The 13,996-nt window shown below is 33.9% G+C and overlaps 1 protein-coding gene across 11 annotated transcripts in view; it reads left to right on the plus strand.

Annotated features, from left to right (window-relative positions):
* CENPC (centromere protein C) overlaps nucleotides 1-13,996 on the plus strand; it is an 80,694-nt gene that overhangs the window by 34,267 nt on the left and 32,431 nt on the right. For all 11 annotated transcript variants that reach the window (XR_011999872.1, XR_011999873.1, XM_026003537.2 and 8 more), the window contains 3 exons: nucleotides 1,060-1,345; nucleotides 11,646-11,789; nucleotides 12,349-12,431. Coding sequence is in view for 9 of the 11 variants with exons in the window: in XM_026003537.2 (XP_025859322.1) it covers nucleotides 1,060-1,345; nucleotides 11,646-11,789; nucleotides 12,349-12,431 (513 nt within the window). In the remaining 2 variants the exon portion in view is untranslated. The remainder of the gene's footprint in view (nucleotides 1-1,059; nucleotides 1,346-11,645; nucleotides 11,790-12,348; nucleotides 12,432-13,996) is intronic.

Genomic DNA, 13,996 nt, shown 5'->3' on the forward strand with positions numbered 1-13,996 from the left:
GCTTGTTAAAACACAGATTATTGGGCTCTACTCAGAGTTTTTGTTTTTGTTTTTTGTTTTTTTTTTTTTTACTCAGAGTTTTTGATTTAGTAGGTCTGAAGTGAAGCCTGAAAATTTGCATTTCAAACTAGTTCTCAAGTGATACTGATCCTGCTGGTCCAGGGAACAACCTTTTAAGATGCAGTGCTTTAGAGAAATGCAAGTAGTTCAGCATTGCCGGATTTTTTTGGTTTGTTTATTTGACAGCGAATGTTAAACATTTTTGATTAATGAAATAAATAGGTGTAGAAATAAATAATTAAAAATATTTGGGCTTAATCCTTAAGTTACAGATAATCACTAAAAGATTTTAGCAACATTGTCATGATCCAACTTGTGTTTTCCTAAGATGATTCTTGAAGCAGTGTGAAGACTGGATTGAAGAATGGCAAGACTAGAGAAAGGGAGACTAACAGGCTGCTTTAATGATCCAGTTAAGAAATGTTGAGGATCCCTGCAGGAGAGCTATGGAAGAAGTAGATTTGAGAGACAGTAAGAATGTAGAAATGACAGAATTAGGGGATTGATTGTGAGTAGGTACAGGAGTCTTCGATGATTCAGATTCCTGATGTAGATATCTGGGTCAATAGTTACACTTTTCATTAAGATAGGAACTAAAACCAGAGGGGAAGATTTAGGAGAGAGTTGTAGGTGAATATTATACCAGTATCTACATAGTAATTACAGTTTAAGGGTAGAAGGGTCCCTCAAAGTAGGTGCATAGAGTGAGAAGCTGAAGCTGGAGCCTTGGGAAATAACCAGATCTTAAGGATGGCCCAAAGAGTAGTGGGTAGAGACACAGAAGGTGGTTTTGGAAGCCTGTGATGAATTTAAAGGGGCTGGTGCATATACCTAAAAACTGAAAACCTGTACAGTATATGAATTTAATTTGAAAACAAACATAGCTTATGAGATTGGTGTGTGTGTGTTTACATCTAAGTAAATAATGTTGGTATTTCAGTGAGCTCAATAATCTAGATAAACATTATGCTAACTTTAGGTTATCATTGACTCTTCCAGGTCTTGTTTATAGCAATTCTCCAAGAAGAAATGAATTGTCATTGTCTTACAACTGTAGACAAAAACTTGCTGAAAAACTAAATCAGTCATCTAAGAATACTAAGGAAAAAACTATCCCATTTAAAGAGCGGGAGATAACTACTTCAGGCAGCTCAGGAGCACAGGAGTTTTTAAATGCTAAAGATTCTGGAAGAATTACTGACCATGATGAAATTTCTGGTTGTTGCCAGAATGAGTCATTAGAAAGTGATGAGGAAGACCTGGTTACGAAGAAAAATCATTCTGGGTAATGTCTGTTATGTATACAATATAGTTATTTTTGTTGTTTAGCATTTAATAGTTTGTCAGTGTCATTTAATCATTTGTGAAGAAGTAAGAAGTTCTGCTGTCTGACAAACCTGGTTGTAAATCCATGCTCATCTGTTAGTTAGGGGTTGCCCCAGCACAAAGTAGTACTCTGCATTTGTTTCCTCATATTAAAATCGGGACTATTATGTAGTACATGGCATGTGAGTGATACATTTAAAAGGTAAGTATTATTGTCACTTACAAGTTTTTTTTTTAAGTTTTTTTTTAAGGTGGTAAAAGCACATAAAATTTACCATTTTAGTTATTTTTAAAAATGTATTTTATATTTTAATTCCAGTATAATTAACTATCTTAGTAATTTTTTTAAAAGATCTTATTAATTTATTTAAGAGAGAAAGAGTGAGAGAGAGAGAGAGAGAGAGAGAGCGAGCAGGAGCAGGGGGGAGGGGCAGACAGAGAGGGAGAAGCAGGCTGAGCAGGGTGCCAGAGGCGGCGGAGCTCCATCCCAGGACTCTGGGATCATGAATTGAGCGGAAGGTAGATACTTAACCAGCTGAGCCAACCAGGTGCCCCTTAGTCATTTTTAATGTCTAGTTTGATTTGCTTCCTTTTGAGTGAGGTTAATGTGGTTTCAGTAATTGGGAATGTATCTTAATACTTCTTCTCCTCAGGTGATAATAGTCAACATACTTTGAGTGATTATTTGTGCCAAGTATTTGCTAGGAACTTTCAGTGAATTTTCATCAGTCCTAACAACCTAGTGAGTTAGGTATTGTTCTTGCATATTTTTGTTTATTGACATAGTATTTATTCTTTCATTTACTCAACAAATAATATATATATGAGAAACTGCAAGGTGCTAGGGGTTTATGAAAATAAATGATCATAGTGCCCTAAAGCATAGTAGTATATGTCATTGTAGTACCAAAAAAAAAAAAAAAAAATCCTATACACATTCTAACTTTTTCACACCATTTTCATACAACTTTTCAATTTCTTTATATTTCAGATTAAAAAAAAAAAGTAAAACCCCTGATTCCCTCATGATTTCACTTAAGAAATAAAACATAGTGACCACTGAAATCCCATGTGTACTTTTGCTGAGCCCATTCTCATGGATATTTTTATACTTTTTCTACATGTACATGTATATATGAACAGCAGTGGTATGGTTTTAAAAGTTTATAAAAATGGTTTCATTAGTATACACATCCTTCTGTGACTTGCTTTTTTTTCCACAGTTCATTTTAAGATTATTCATGTTGATAAATGATTTATTTTTATTCCTTTATAAAGAGTGGAGGTTGGCAAACTTTCTTAAAGGGCCAGAGAGTAAATATTTTAGACTTTGCTGGCCAAGAGGCAAAATGGAAATAGTTATCTAGATAAATAACCATTTAAGATATAACTTTTAAAAATATACAAACCATTCTTAACTCTCATTATATATATATAAAAAAAACAAGTGGTTGGTTGATTTATAGTTATTACCTTGTATGGTTATATGAAAATGTTTAATCTCTCCCCTTTTTTTGTACTTCACTCCTTTTTATTGTAAGTAATGTACCACTTTTTATTCATTCATTGAAGGGTGAGCATTTGAGTTGTTTCCACGTTTATTTTTTATTTTTTTAATTTTTTTAAATATTTTATTTATTTATTCATAGAAACACAGAGAGAGAATGAGAGGCAGAGACACAGGCAGAGGGAGAAGCAGGCTCCATGCAGGGAGCCTGACGTGGGACTTGATCCAGGGTCTCCAGGATCACGCCCTGGGCTGCAGGTGGCGCTAAACCGCTGCGCCACCGGGGCTGCCCCACTTTTATTTTTTAAAATGATAATTTTTATTTATTTTCAGATGTGATTCTTTTTCTTCAGGTATTAACACTGTGTTATATTTTCAGGTATACAATGTATTTATCTAGTCTCTTGATAATTCATCACTCTGAAAAAAGATTTTTGCCTGTACATACATTTTATACATGTTTCCTTGAGCAAATGTGTAAGAGATTCCTTGTAGTAGTATATATAGGAGAAATAGAATTAATAAATTTTAGGGTATGTACATGTTTAACCTGTCCTAATACTGCTGCATCATTCTCAAAATTGGATGAGCTGATGTATAACCCCATAGCAAGGTAAGAGAATTCGTTTTTTTAAAAATTCATTTGAAAGAGAGAGTGAGCGAGCAAGTGAGAGCTCAAGCAGAGGAGAGGGTCAGAGGGAGAGGGAGAAGCAGACACCTTGCTGAGCAGGGTACCTGACTCAGGACTCTGTCCCAGGACCCTGGGATCATGACCTGAGCCGAAGGCAGACCCTCAACTGACTGAGCCACCAGGTGCCCAAAGGTGTGAGAATTCTTATTGTCCCATGTACTTATTGAAATGTGTTGGTGTTAGACTTGTTATTTTTTGACAGTGTAGTGGGGTATACTTCTGGATTTAATTTGCATTTCTCTAATTATTAGTGAGGTTAAATAGTTAAATATCTTTCATTTGCTTTTTGTTCATTTTTAAATGAATTGCCTCTTTGTAAGTTGCTTGGCTCAGTTTTCTATTTTTTAGAAACTCTATTTTGGCTTGTAATCCTTAATGGGTCACATGTATTAATGTCTTTTATACAGAAGACATAATTTTATTTATTTATTTGTTTATTTTCAGAAGACATAATTTTAATTTACAGTTAAGGCTGTACATTAAACAGCCTTGGGGGTTAGGAGCCCTGACCCCCACACAGTCAGAAATTTGCTTATACCTTTTGTCTTCTTAAAAATGTAACTATGTACTTACTGTTGACTCGAAACCTTACTGAAAGCATAAACAATTAGCACATATTTTATATTTTACATGTATTATATGCTATATTCTTAAAATCTAGAAATAGAAAAGAAAGTGTTATTAAGAAAATCATAAAAAAAAAAAAAAGAAAATCATAAGGAAGAGAAAAAACATTTTCAGTATTGTGTATATTGAAAAAAATCATGGGTAAGTGGACCCGCACCCTTTAAACCTGTGTTGTTCAAGGATCAGCTATAGAATTTATCAGACTTTTTGAACATTTGCTTTTTGTATTGATTCCAAGATCATAAAGATCTATTTTTCTATATTTTCTTCTCAAAACTTTAACTTGCGGGATGCCTGGGTGTCTCAGCAGTTAAGTGTCTGCCTTTGGCCCAGGGCGTGATCCTGGAGTCCTGGGATTGAGTCCCACATCGGGCTCCCTGTAAAGAGCCTGCTTCTCCCTCTGCCTATGTCTCTGCCTCTCTCTCTCTGTGAGAGAGAATAAATAATAAAATCTTTAGATAAATAAATCTTTCATGAATAAAATAAATCTTTAAAAAACTTGCTTTTTTATTTTATTTTATTTTATTATTTTTTTTAAACTTGCTTTTTTAGTATTTACTTCTTTAAATCATCTGTAATTTATTTAGGAAATGTAAATTCTTTTTTCCCTATGTAGATAATCAGTTTATTGAATAGTATGTTTCCCCCCCACTGATTTGTAATGACCTTTCTGTCTTTTATCAGATTTCCATATTTATATCAGCTTGTTTCTTATTTATTTGCATAAGATTCCTGAGAAGTGGATAGTACAGGTATTAGCTCCATTTTTATAAATGAGGAAGGGCTACATAGATTAAATAGTGTGTCATTAGATACCTAGGCCTTCTAACTAGTAGTCCAGTAGTTTTTACTTGAATGTATTAATAAAATAAATCCAAGTTTTATTAAATAAGGCAGATGAGCCTTAGTTATAGGTTGAGAGAAATGTTCAGGTAAAAAGTGATTTACATTGAGTTATAAAATTTGAGCTAGTATTCCTACAACAAACCTTACCTTTTGTGTTAAATGAGGAGTTAGCCTAATTAGAAATAATCCAAAGTTGATAGTTGCTAAAATGTTTGCTGAAGAAAACCTATTAGGTATCTGAATTCATAGACAGATCTTTGAGACATTTGTTTCATCAGGATATATGATCATTAAGCTACTTTATACACACAGAAGAGCAAACATGTGTTTTGGTATTCTCCCTGTCATAAGGTGAAAAGGTAAATCTTTGTGGTTACCCAGTGGTCCTTATGGAAACTTCAAAGATAATTTGGGTATAAAATACATATTAACAGTTGTATGGTTCTGTATTTAGGAAAGTTAGACAAAAAAACTGGTCAGAGAAAACTGGGTATTACATTAAAATATGAATAGATCATGGGTGCCTACAGGGAGGCAGATGATTGGTCCCTTTTCATGATGATAATATTTAAAACATGCATCAGTAACAAGAGTAAGCTCTTTTAGAAGGAAGGAGCTTGGGTCATCTGGGTGGCTCAGTGGTTGAATGTCTGCCTTTGGCTCAGGTTGTGATCCCAGGGTGCTGGGATTGAGTCCCACATCAGCTCCCTACAGGGAGTCTGCTTCTCCCTCTGCCTATGTCTCTGCCTCTCTGTGTCTCTCATGAATAAATAAATAAAATCTTAAAAAAAAAAAAAAGAAGGCGCTTATGTCAAAAATGGCTTAACGGATGCCAGAAGAGATTAGGTTTTATAATATTTTTTGTTCATCATTGGTAAGCTCTTTAAAAACTGTAAATCTTAATATACATTTATATGTGTATACTTAAACATATGTACATGTATAAGTACAAGGAAAATGTTAAGTTTTGGCATCAGTTTTAACTTGAACTTATTGTTAAATAAAATAGTATATAATTTGTATTAACCTAACCTTATCATTAAATAAGATAGTATATAATTTGTATTGATTTTACCTTTTTTCCTTTTTTAAAAAATTCAATTTGCCAACATAGAGTATAACATCCAGTGCTCATCCCATCAAATTGATTTTACATTCTTAATAAATTGTAAGAATTGATTTGATATATAAACATATTCATTACTTTGTGTATACATTTGTATTTCTCCGTAATTGTTTTATTTAGTGTAGTGCCAAGATTTTTCAACCTCTAAGCAATCAACTTTTGTTTCCTCTGGCCATAGGGATATATGAATGTAGGTAGTCAACTAGTATCTATCTAATGCTCTGTCCAAGTACATGTAACATAAACCTTTTAACGTTTTCATAATGGCTAACATGAATTGTATATTAGCATCTGAAGGAATTGCTTCATTTTTAGTCTGTTTAACTGATGGTCATTTAAAAATGTATGAGACAGGAGTAAATTAAAACTATGTTTAGAAACCAGTTTTGTGGGGATCCCTGGGTGGCTCAGCGGTTTGGTTGCTGCCTTCAGCCCAGGGTGTGATCCTGGAGACCCGGGATCAAGTCCCCTGTCAGTCTCCCTGCATGGAGCCTGCTTCTCCCTCTGCCTGTGTCTCTGCCTCTCTCACTCTCTCTGTCTCTCATGAATAAATAAATAAAATCTTAAAAAAAAAAAAAAAGAAAAGAAAAAGAAACCAGTTTTGTATTTTTTATCTTAGGAATTGTCCATGGATCCAAAAATTAATTGTTAACATAATTCAATATTAATCTAAAGTCTTAAAGCTAACTAAGGGGTTTGAAAACACAATTTAGCTTGATACTTTGAGTTCTTATAATTTATGGCACTATAAAAATTCTGGGATGATTGGGTAGCTCAGTTGATTGAACCTCCAGCTCTTGTTTTGGGCTCAGGTCATGATCCTGGGGTCGTTGGGTAGAACCCCACCATGGGCTCTGTGCTCAGTGAGGAATCTGCTTCCCTCTGCCCCTCCCCCCACTTGTGTGCTCTCTTTCTCTCAAATTAAATTTTTCTTTAAAAAAAAAGAATTAATTGCTTTTTAAAAAAAGACGTTACCAGGGCACCTGGGTGACTCAGTCAGTTGAGTGTCCAACTAATGCTTTCAGCTCAGGTCATGATCTCATGGCTTGTGGAATTGAGCCCCACATGTTGAGTGGGGAGTCTCCTTGAGATTCTCTCCCTCTGCTCTGCTACCCCCCCCCCCGTTTGCGTTCTCTTTCAAATAAATAAATGAATGTTAAAAAAAGACATTATATTGTCTATTATTATTATTTAACTTAGTTGGGCACATAATTTTATATTTTGTAATGTTCAAAGATGTTATTTGTACCATTCGTACCAGGAGAGGAATTTTAGGAATTAAAACTTACTAGGATTTGTGGGATAAAATAAATTTAAACCTTTTTAATACTAGAATATTATGTGATACACCCATATACATACACACACATACACATGTTGAAATCAGAGAGGAGATGGGTAATAGTTTTTAAGCCGAAATTGATTAATTTGTCTAAGGCATCTAGCTTTTTTTTTTAAATTAAGGCATCTTCCTGATTAGAAATGTTACGACTTACTTCTCTCTACAAGTATGTAACGATACTGAAACTTTTAACTTAAGTGTTATTTTTTGTTTTTTTTATAACCATGAGCATTAATAAAAGCTAACTTCCTTCTTCCCTGTTAAAACTTTTGGGAACAAAAGTTTAAGGGCTAGAGGACTTAAATCATAAACAGTTTCCACTGAGTTTCCTTCATTTAAATTTATGGAATCACTTAATTTCTGTATTATTTCTTTAAGTCGGATGGAGCAGAAGCTCATTACAGTAGACTTAAAATTCACTCATGAAATGTTCACAACTCAATGGTTTTTAAATATATTCACAGGAAGGTGCAAACCATCAACATAGTCCATTTTGGAGCATTTTCAGCACTTCACAAAGAAGCCAGTGCCCTTTAGTTAGCATTTCTGTAGTCCCTCTTCCACTGCTTTAAGCAGCCACTAATATAATTTTTGTTTGTATAGATTTTACGTTTTGGATTTTAATCTGAATGAAATCCTGTAGTATGAGTTTTTTTGTATTGGCTTCTTTCTGTTTGGATATTTTCTTTCTTTTTTTTTTCCCCATGGGCTTGAACTTATGACCCTGAAATCAAGACCTGAGCTGAGGTCAGTTACTTAACCTCCTGAGCCACCCAGGTGCCCCCTGTTTGGATATTTTCAGGTTTCATTCATGTTGTAGCATGTATCAGTACTTTATTACTTTTTAGGACCAAATATTTTACGGTTTTGCCATGTTTTGTTTATTTGGTCATTCGTTGATGGACATTTGGGTTCTTCCTTTTAGCTCTTGTGAATAATGTTGGCATAAACATTTGTGTAACAGGTTTCTATGTGAACATATGTTTCGTGTCTCTTGGACATATACTTAGGATTGGAATTGCTTAGTCATATGGTAACTCTATATTTAAATTGTTTGAGGTACTGCAAGACTGTTTTCCAAAGCATCTGCACCATTTTACATTTCTACCAGCAGTGTATGAGGATTCTAGTATTTCTACATTCTTGCCAGCAGTTGTTACCATCTGACTTTGATTCTAGCTATCCTAATTGGTATGAAAGTGGTATCTCATTGTGGTTTCATTTGCATTTCCCAGATGACTAATGATGTTGAGCATCTTTTCGTGTGTTTATTTATTCATCACTTGCACATCTTTAGAAAAAGATCTGTTCAGCCTAATTTTTAGTCGGATTGTCTTTTTTTTTAAATTATGTTGTAAGAAAAAAAATTATGTTGTAAAAGATCTTTATATATTTTGGATACAAGTCTCTTGTCAAATAAGGGATTTGCAGGTATTTTCTCCTTTGGGTTGTTTTTTTGCTTCTTCATGGTGTCCTTTGAAGCTCATAAGCTTTTAATTTTTATAAAGTCCAATCTATTTTACCATTTTGTTGTTTATACTTTTGATGTCATATCTAAGAATCCAAGTTCATGAAGATTTGCCTCTATCTTTTCTTCTAAGAGTTTTATAGTTTTAACTCTCTTACATTTAGGTCTTTCATCCATCTTGCTAATTTTTATATATTCTGTGAAGTAAAGGTTTCACTATTCTTCTCCATGTTGACTATCCAATTGTCCCATTAGTGTTTGTTGAAAAGACTTGTTTTCCCCATAGAATGATCTTGACACCATTATTGAAAATCAGTTGACCGTAATATATGAGAGTTTCTTTCTGGGTTCTCAATTTTTTCCTTCTTGATCTGTGTATCAGTTCTGGGTCTAGTACTATACTGTTGTGATTACTTACCATTGCTATGATGAGATTTGAGATCAAGAGGTATGAGTCCTTTTTATTTTTCCTTTTCAGAATTGTTTTTACTATTATGGGTTCCTTGCAATTCCATATACATTTTAAAATCAGCATGCCAATTTCTACGAAGACTTCATTTGACATTCTGATACGGATTGCATTGGATTTGTGTATCAGTTTGAGGGAACATTGCCATTTTAACAATAAATATATTGACACATGAACATGTGATATTTTTCCATTTATTGAAATCTTTAACTTATTGCAAGACTGTTTTCAGAGTATAAGTTTTATACTTCTTTTGTTAAATCATCCCTAAGCATTTTATTTGTTTTGATGGTATTGTGAAAGGAATTGCTTTTTATTTATTTTTTTAAAAGATTATTTATTTATTTTTTTTTTCAGAGAGAGAGAGAGAGAGAGAGAGAGAGAGAGAGAGAGAGGCAGAAACACAGGCAGAGGGAGAAGCAGGCTCCATGCAGGGAGCCTGACGCGGGACACGATCCTGGGTCTCCAGGATCACACCCTGGGCTGAAGGTGGTGCTAAACCGCTGCGCCAACGGGGCTGCCCAGGAATTGCTTTTTAAATTTTATTTTTGGATGTTCATTGCAAGTGTATGGAAATACAATTAATATTTGATCTTGTATCATGCAACCTTGCTAAAGTCATTTATTAGTTTTGATAGCTTTTTAGTGGATTTCATAGGATTTTCTGAGTACAAAAACCATATCATTTGTGAATAGAGATACTTTTACCCTTCTTTTCAAATCTCGTATTTATTTATTTTATATTGCCTAATTGCCCTGGCTAAAATCCTTAGTACAGTGTTTAATAGAAGTGGCAACAGCAGACTTCTTTGTCTTGTTCCTAAATTTTAAAAGGAAAGCATCCATTCTTTCACCATTTAGTATGTTGCTAGCTGTAGGTTTTTCATATATCCTCTTTATCAGGTTGAGGCAGTTCCCGTCTAGTTCTAGTTTGTTGGGTGTTTCTATAATAAAAAGCTATTTGATTTTGTGGAATGCTTTTTTTTGTTTTGTTTTGCATCTTTTGGTATGATACGATTTTTGTTTCTTACTCAGATGATATATTAATTGGTTTTAGTATGGTAGACCAAACTGCATCTCTGGTATAAATCCCATTTGGGCACGATGGGACCAAATGGGACATATAATTCTATTTATACATTGTTAGATTTCTTTTGCTATTACGTTGTTGAGTTTTTTTGGTCTCTGGTTTTCTTGTGACATCTTTGTTGAGTTTTGGTATCAAGATAATCCTGGCTTCATAAAATAAGAAGTTCTCTTCTGTCTTTTGAAAGAGTTTGTGAAGAATTTGTATTCTTTGAATGCTTGGTAGAATTCATCAGTGAAACCATTTGGGCCTGGGCTTTTCTTTCTAGGGAGTTTTTTTGATTACTGATTCATTCTCTTGTTACAGGTCTTTTGGGATTATTTCTTCTTGAATCAGTTTTGGTAATTAGCATATCTTTAGGAATTTTTCCACTTCATCTAGGTTATCTAATTTGTTGATGTATAATTGTTCATAATATTCTCTTATAATCCCTTTTATTTCTTTAGACTCTGATCATAGGACCTAGAGGAATAGTAGAACCTTCAGAAATAAAATATCAAAGCATACTCGAAAGTTTGCATGCTCTTTAGTTATGTCGCATGCAAATTTCTTCCTCAAGTATAATAAGAGTAGGCTGTTAGAATGAGTCAAGAAACAAAGTAAAACGTAGGGCTTAGAAAGGTGAGAAAAGTTGTAGTATAGTTTGGGAATAGTACATCCTATATGCATATATAGGAGATAAACTAATTAGATGTTAGCTATTAAAGAGATGAGCCTGAGTGCCTCTTAGCCCCCTACTGTTCCTCAATAGGCTGGATAGGGGTGTCAAAGAAAACAGTTTCAGTTGTTTGTGGATTTTCAAAAAAAAGATAAATGTGTAAAATAGATTATATCCTGCCTGTAGGTAGTGTCTCCCTGTGTTCTCCTGTCATCACTTCCATCTTAGGCCAGGTGTCTACCAGTTTTCTTATCAGAATTATTCTTAGTAGGTCCTAGAATCAAATTTCTTTTTCCTACTCTAGTAAGTCCTAAGACCTGAACAGGATTATCTGATATTTGTTACAGCCAGTATTATATTGTCTCCTCATTCTGTATTGTTTCTGGAAGAATATTTTATGGAGGAATGAAAACAATTTTACACTTTACATTTTTACAGAGGTATAGGAAATCCAAAGAAGCAAGATAATATGACCGCACAAAATGTTCATCTGAAGTCTCAGATCAAGGAATTTACATGCAAGACTCCAGCAGAATCTAACTTGGATTCTGGAGAGCCTAAGACTTCAGTTTTGGAAGGAAGGTATGTATATATCTGAAGTCATATACCCTTTTTTAAAATGAAGGATTGGTAAATTATAACAGATTCCCAAGACTTTTAAGTGATGGCTAAGATTTCTTTACTTTTTGGTTATGACTAGTAGGCCTATCCTGGATTCATAATAGAAGGAAAGGAATCTAGGACTAGGATAAGCTGAATTATCTCTGAGCAATTTCTGGACCATATTTTAAATTCCACTTGTTTTTTACTGTATTTTTTAACTAAGACAAGCTGATTTATTTCTAATTTTTTATGATTTAATTTTTATCAAGGGGTGTTGCTTGAGTTGACTTAAAATATGTAACTGATTCATGAAGCTTAAACGGTTATAAAATTCAGCATTTGTTTGACGGTTATAAGACTAAATTATAGATTGTTTTATGCATCATGTACATATATATTTGGTGACCTATAACATCAATGTTAGTTTTATAAGAAGGAAACCTTTGGCAGTTTTGGGAGAAAAATGATCATCAAGGTACATAATTAGATATATGTATTATAAACGCACAAATTTATGGTTTACTTTTTTATCTTAAAGTGGACCTTTCAGGATTAAGAATTATTTAACATCTGGAGAAAATAATTCTGATGTGGATGACAAGGAAGTTTCGGAAAGTTCAAGTAAGTTATTATTTATTGTCTGTTGTCTTGATATTTATGGCATTATGCATATAGAGTAAGGTGTGCTGTGTTTTATATAAATTATCACCAGTGGCAAATGTGAATTGAGTACTTACTCTTAAGAGCCTTACCAAATGTTTAGAGATTTGTAAGACCTTACACCTAGGTGACAGAGGGAGGAAGAGAAAGAATGACAGAGTGACAGTCCTTTCTTTGAGATAGAACATAATGAAATGTTTGACACTGAAAATATCTATTCTAGTATTTAAAAATGTTAAGGGGTGCCTGGGTGGTGTAGTCAGTTGGGCACCTGACTCTTGGTTTTGGCTCAGGTCATGATCTCAAGGGTAGTAGTAAGAGAGAGCCCAGCATCGGGCCCATGCTCAGTACAGAGTCTGCTTGAGACTTTCCCTGTGCCCCTGCTTGCCATGTGCTTTCTCTCTCTCTCTCAAATAAATACATCTTTTTTTTTAAAAAAACATGTTAAGCTGATAAGGGAATAAAGCAAGATAAGCCATTTATTAATTACTGTGGGTATATAATGGGTATATCATTTGATTATATCATTTTTTTCTGCCTTAAATATGTTTGAAACTTTAAAGTTTTTAAAGTTTTTGAAATGCCTCTTAATAGTTTTGTAACTTTTTATGCTGCCAAAGAAAGTGTGCTTGAAATATGATGTTTTACTATCTATTTTTTCTTCCTGATTCACTAATTCATTTTCCTTTTACTTATTTTTTTAAATTGGAATATCATTTTTTTTGAGAGAGAGACAGAGCACAGCACACACAGGTGTACCCACGAGCAGGGTTGGTTGAGGGGGGTTGCCAGGAGGAGAGACTCTTTTTTTTTTTTTTAAGGTTCGTTCATTCATTCATTCATTCATTCATCAGAGACAGAGAGAGAGGCAGAAACACAGGCAGAGGGAGAAGCAGGCTCTATGCAGGAAGCCTGACATGGGACTTGATCCCGGGTCTCTAGGATCACACCATGGGCTGAAGGCGGCTCTAAACTGCTGAGCCGTGTGGGCTGCCCCAAAAGGAGAGACTTAAGCAGACTTCTTGGAGCTACACATGGGGCTGATCTCACAACCTTGAGATTATGACCTGAGCTGGATATAAGAGTTGAATGCTCAACTGACAGAGCCACCCAATGCCCCTCTTTTTCCTTTTAATTTGCATCTCTTAAAAAAATAATAATAATTTGCATCTCTTGAAATGCTAGAAAGGTGGAATTTTTTTTTTTAAAGATTGTATTTTTAAGTAATCTCTATACCTAATGTGGGATTTGAGTGTAAAATCCCTGATAACAAAGAGTCATAGGCTCTACCAACTAAACCAGCCAGGCATCCCCTTTGCTTTTTCCTTTAAATTGTTTTTTTTCCCTGTGTTTAGATTTATTTTATTATTTTTCTCCTCTAAGTTGAATGCTTTCTGTAATTATTTTTCTATTTTTTATTTGATAATTTTTCATTTGAAAAAAAATTTCCTGATTATAATTTTGGCTTAATTTTTTAGCTTTTTATTAAAAAATTTTTTAAAGGATTTATTTAATTTTTTGGAGAG

This window comes from Vulpes vulpes, chromosome 2, assembly GCF_048418805.1.
Source record: "Vulpes vulpes isolate BD-2025 chromosome 2, VulVul3, whole genome shotgun sequence".
In the NCBI taxonomy this organism is placed as follows: Eukaryota; Metazoa; Chordata; class Mammalia; order Carnivora; family Canidae; genus Vulpes; species Vulpes vulpes.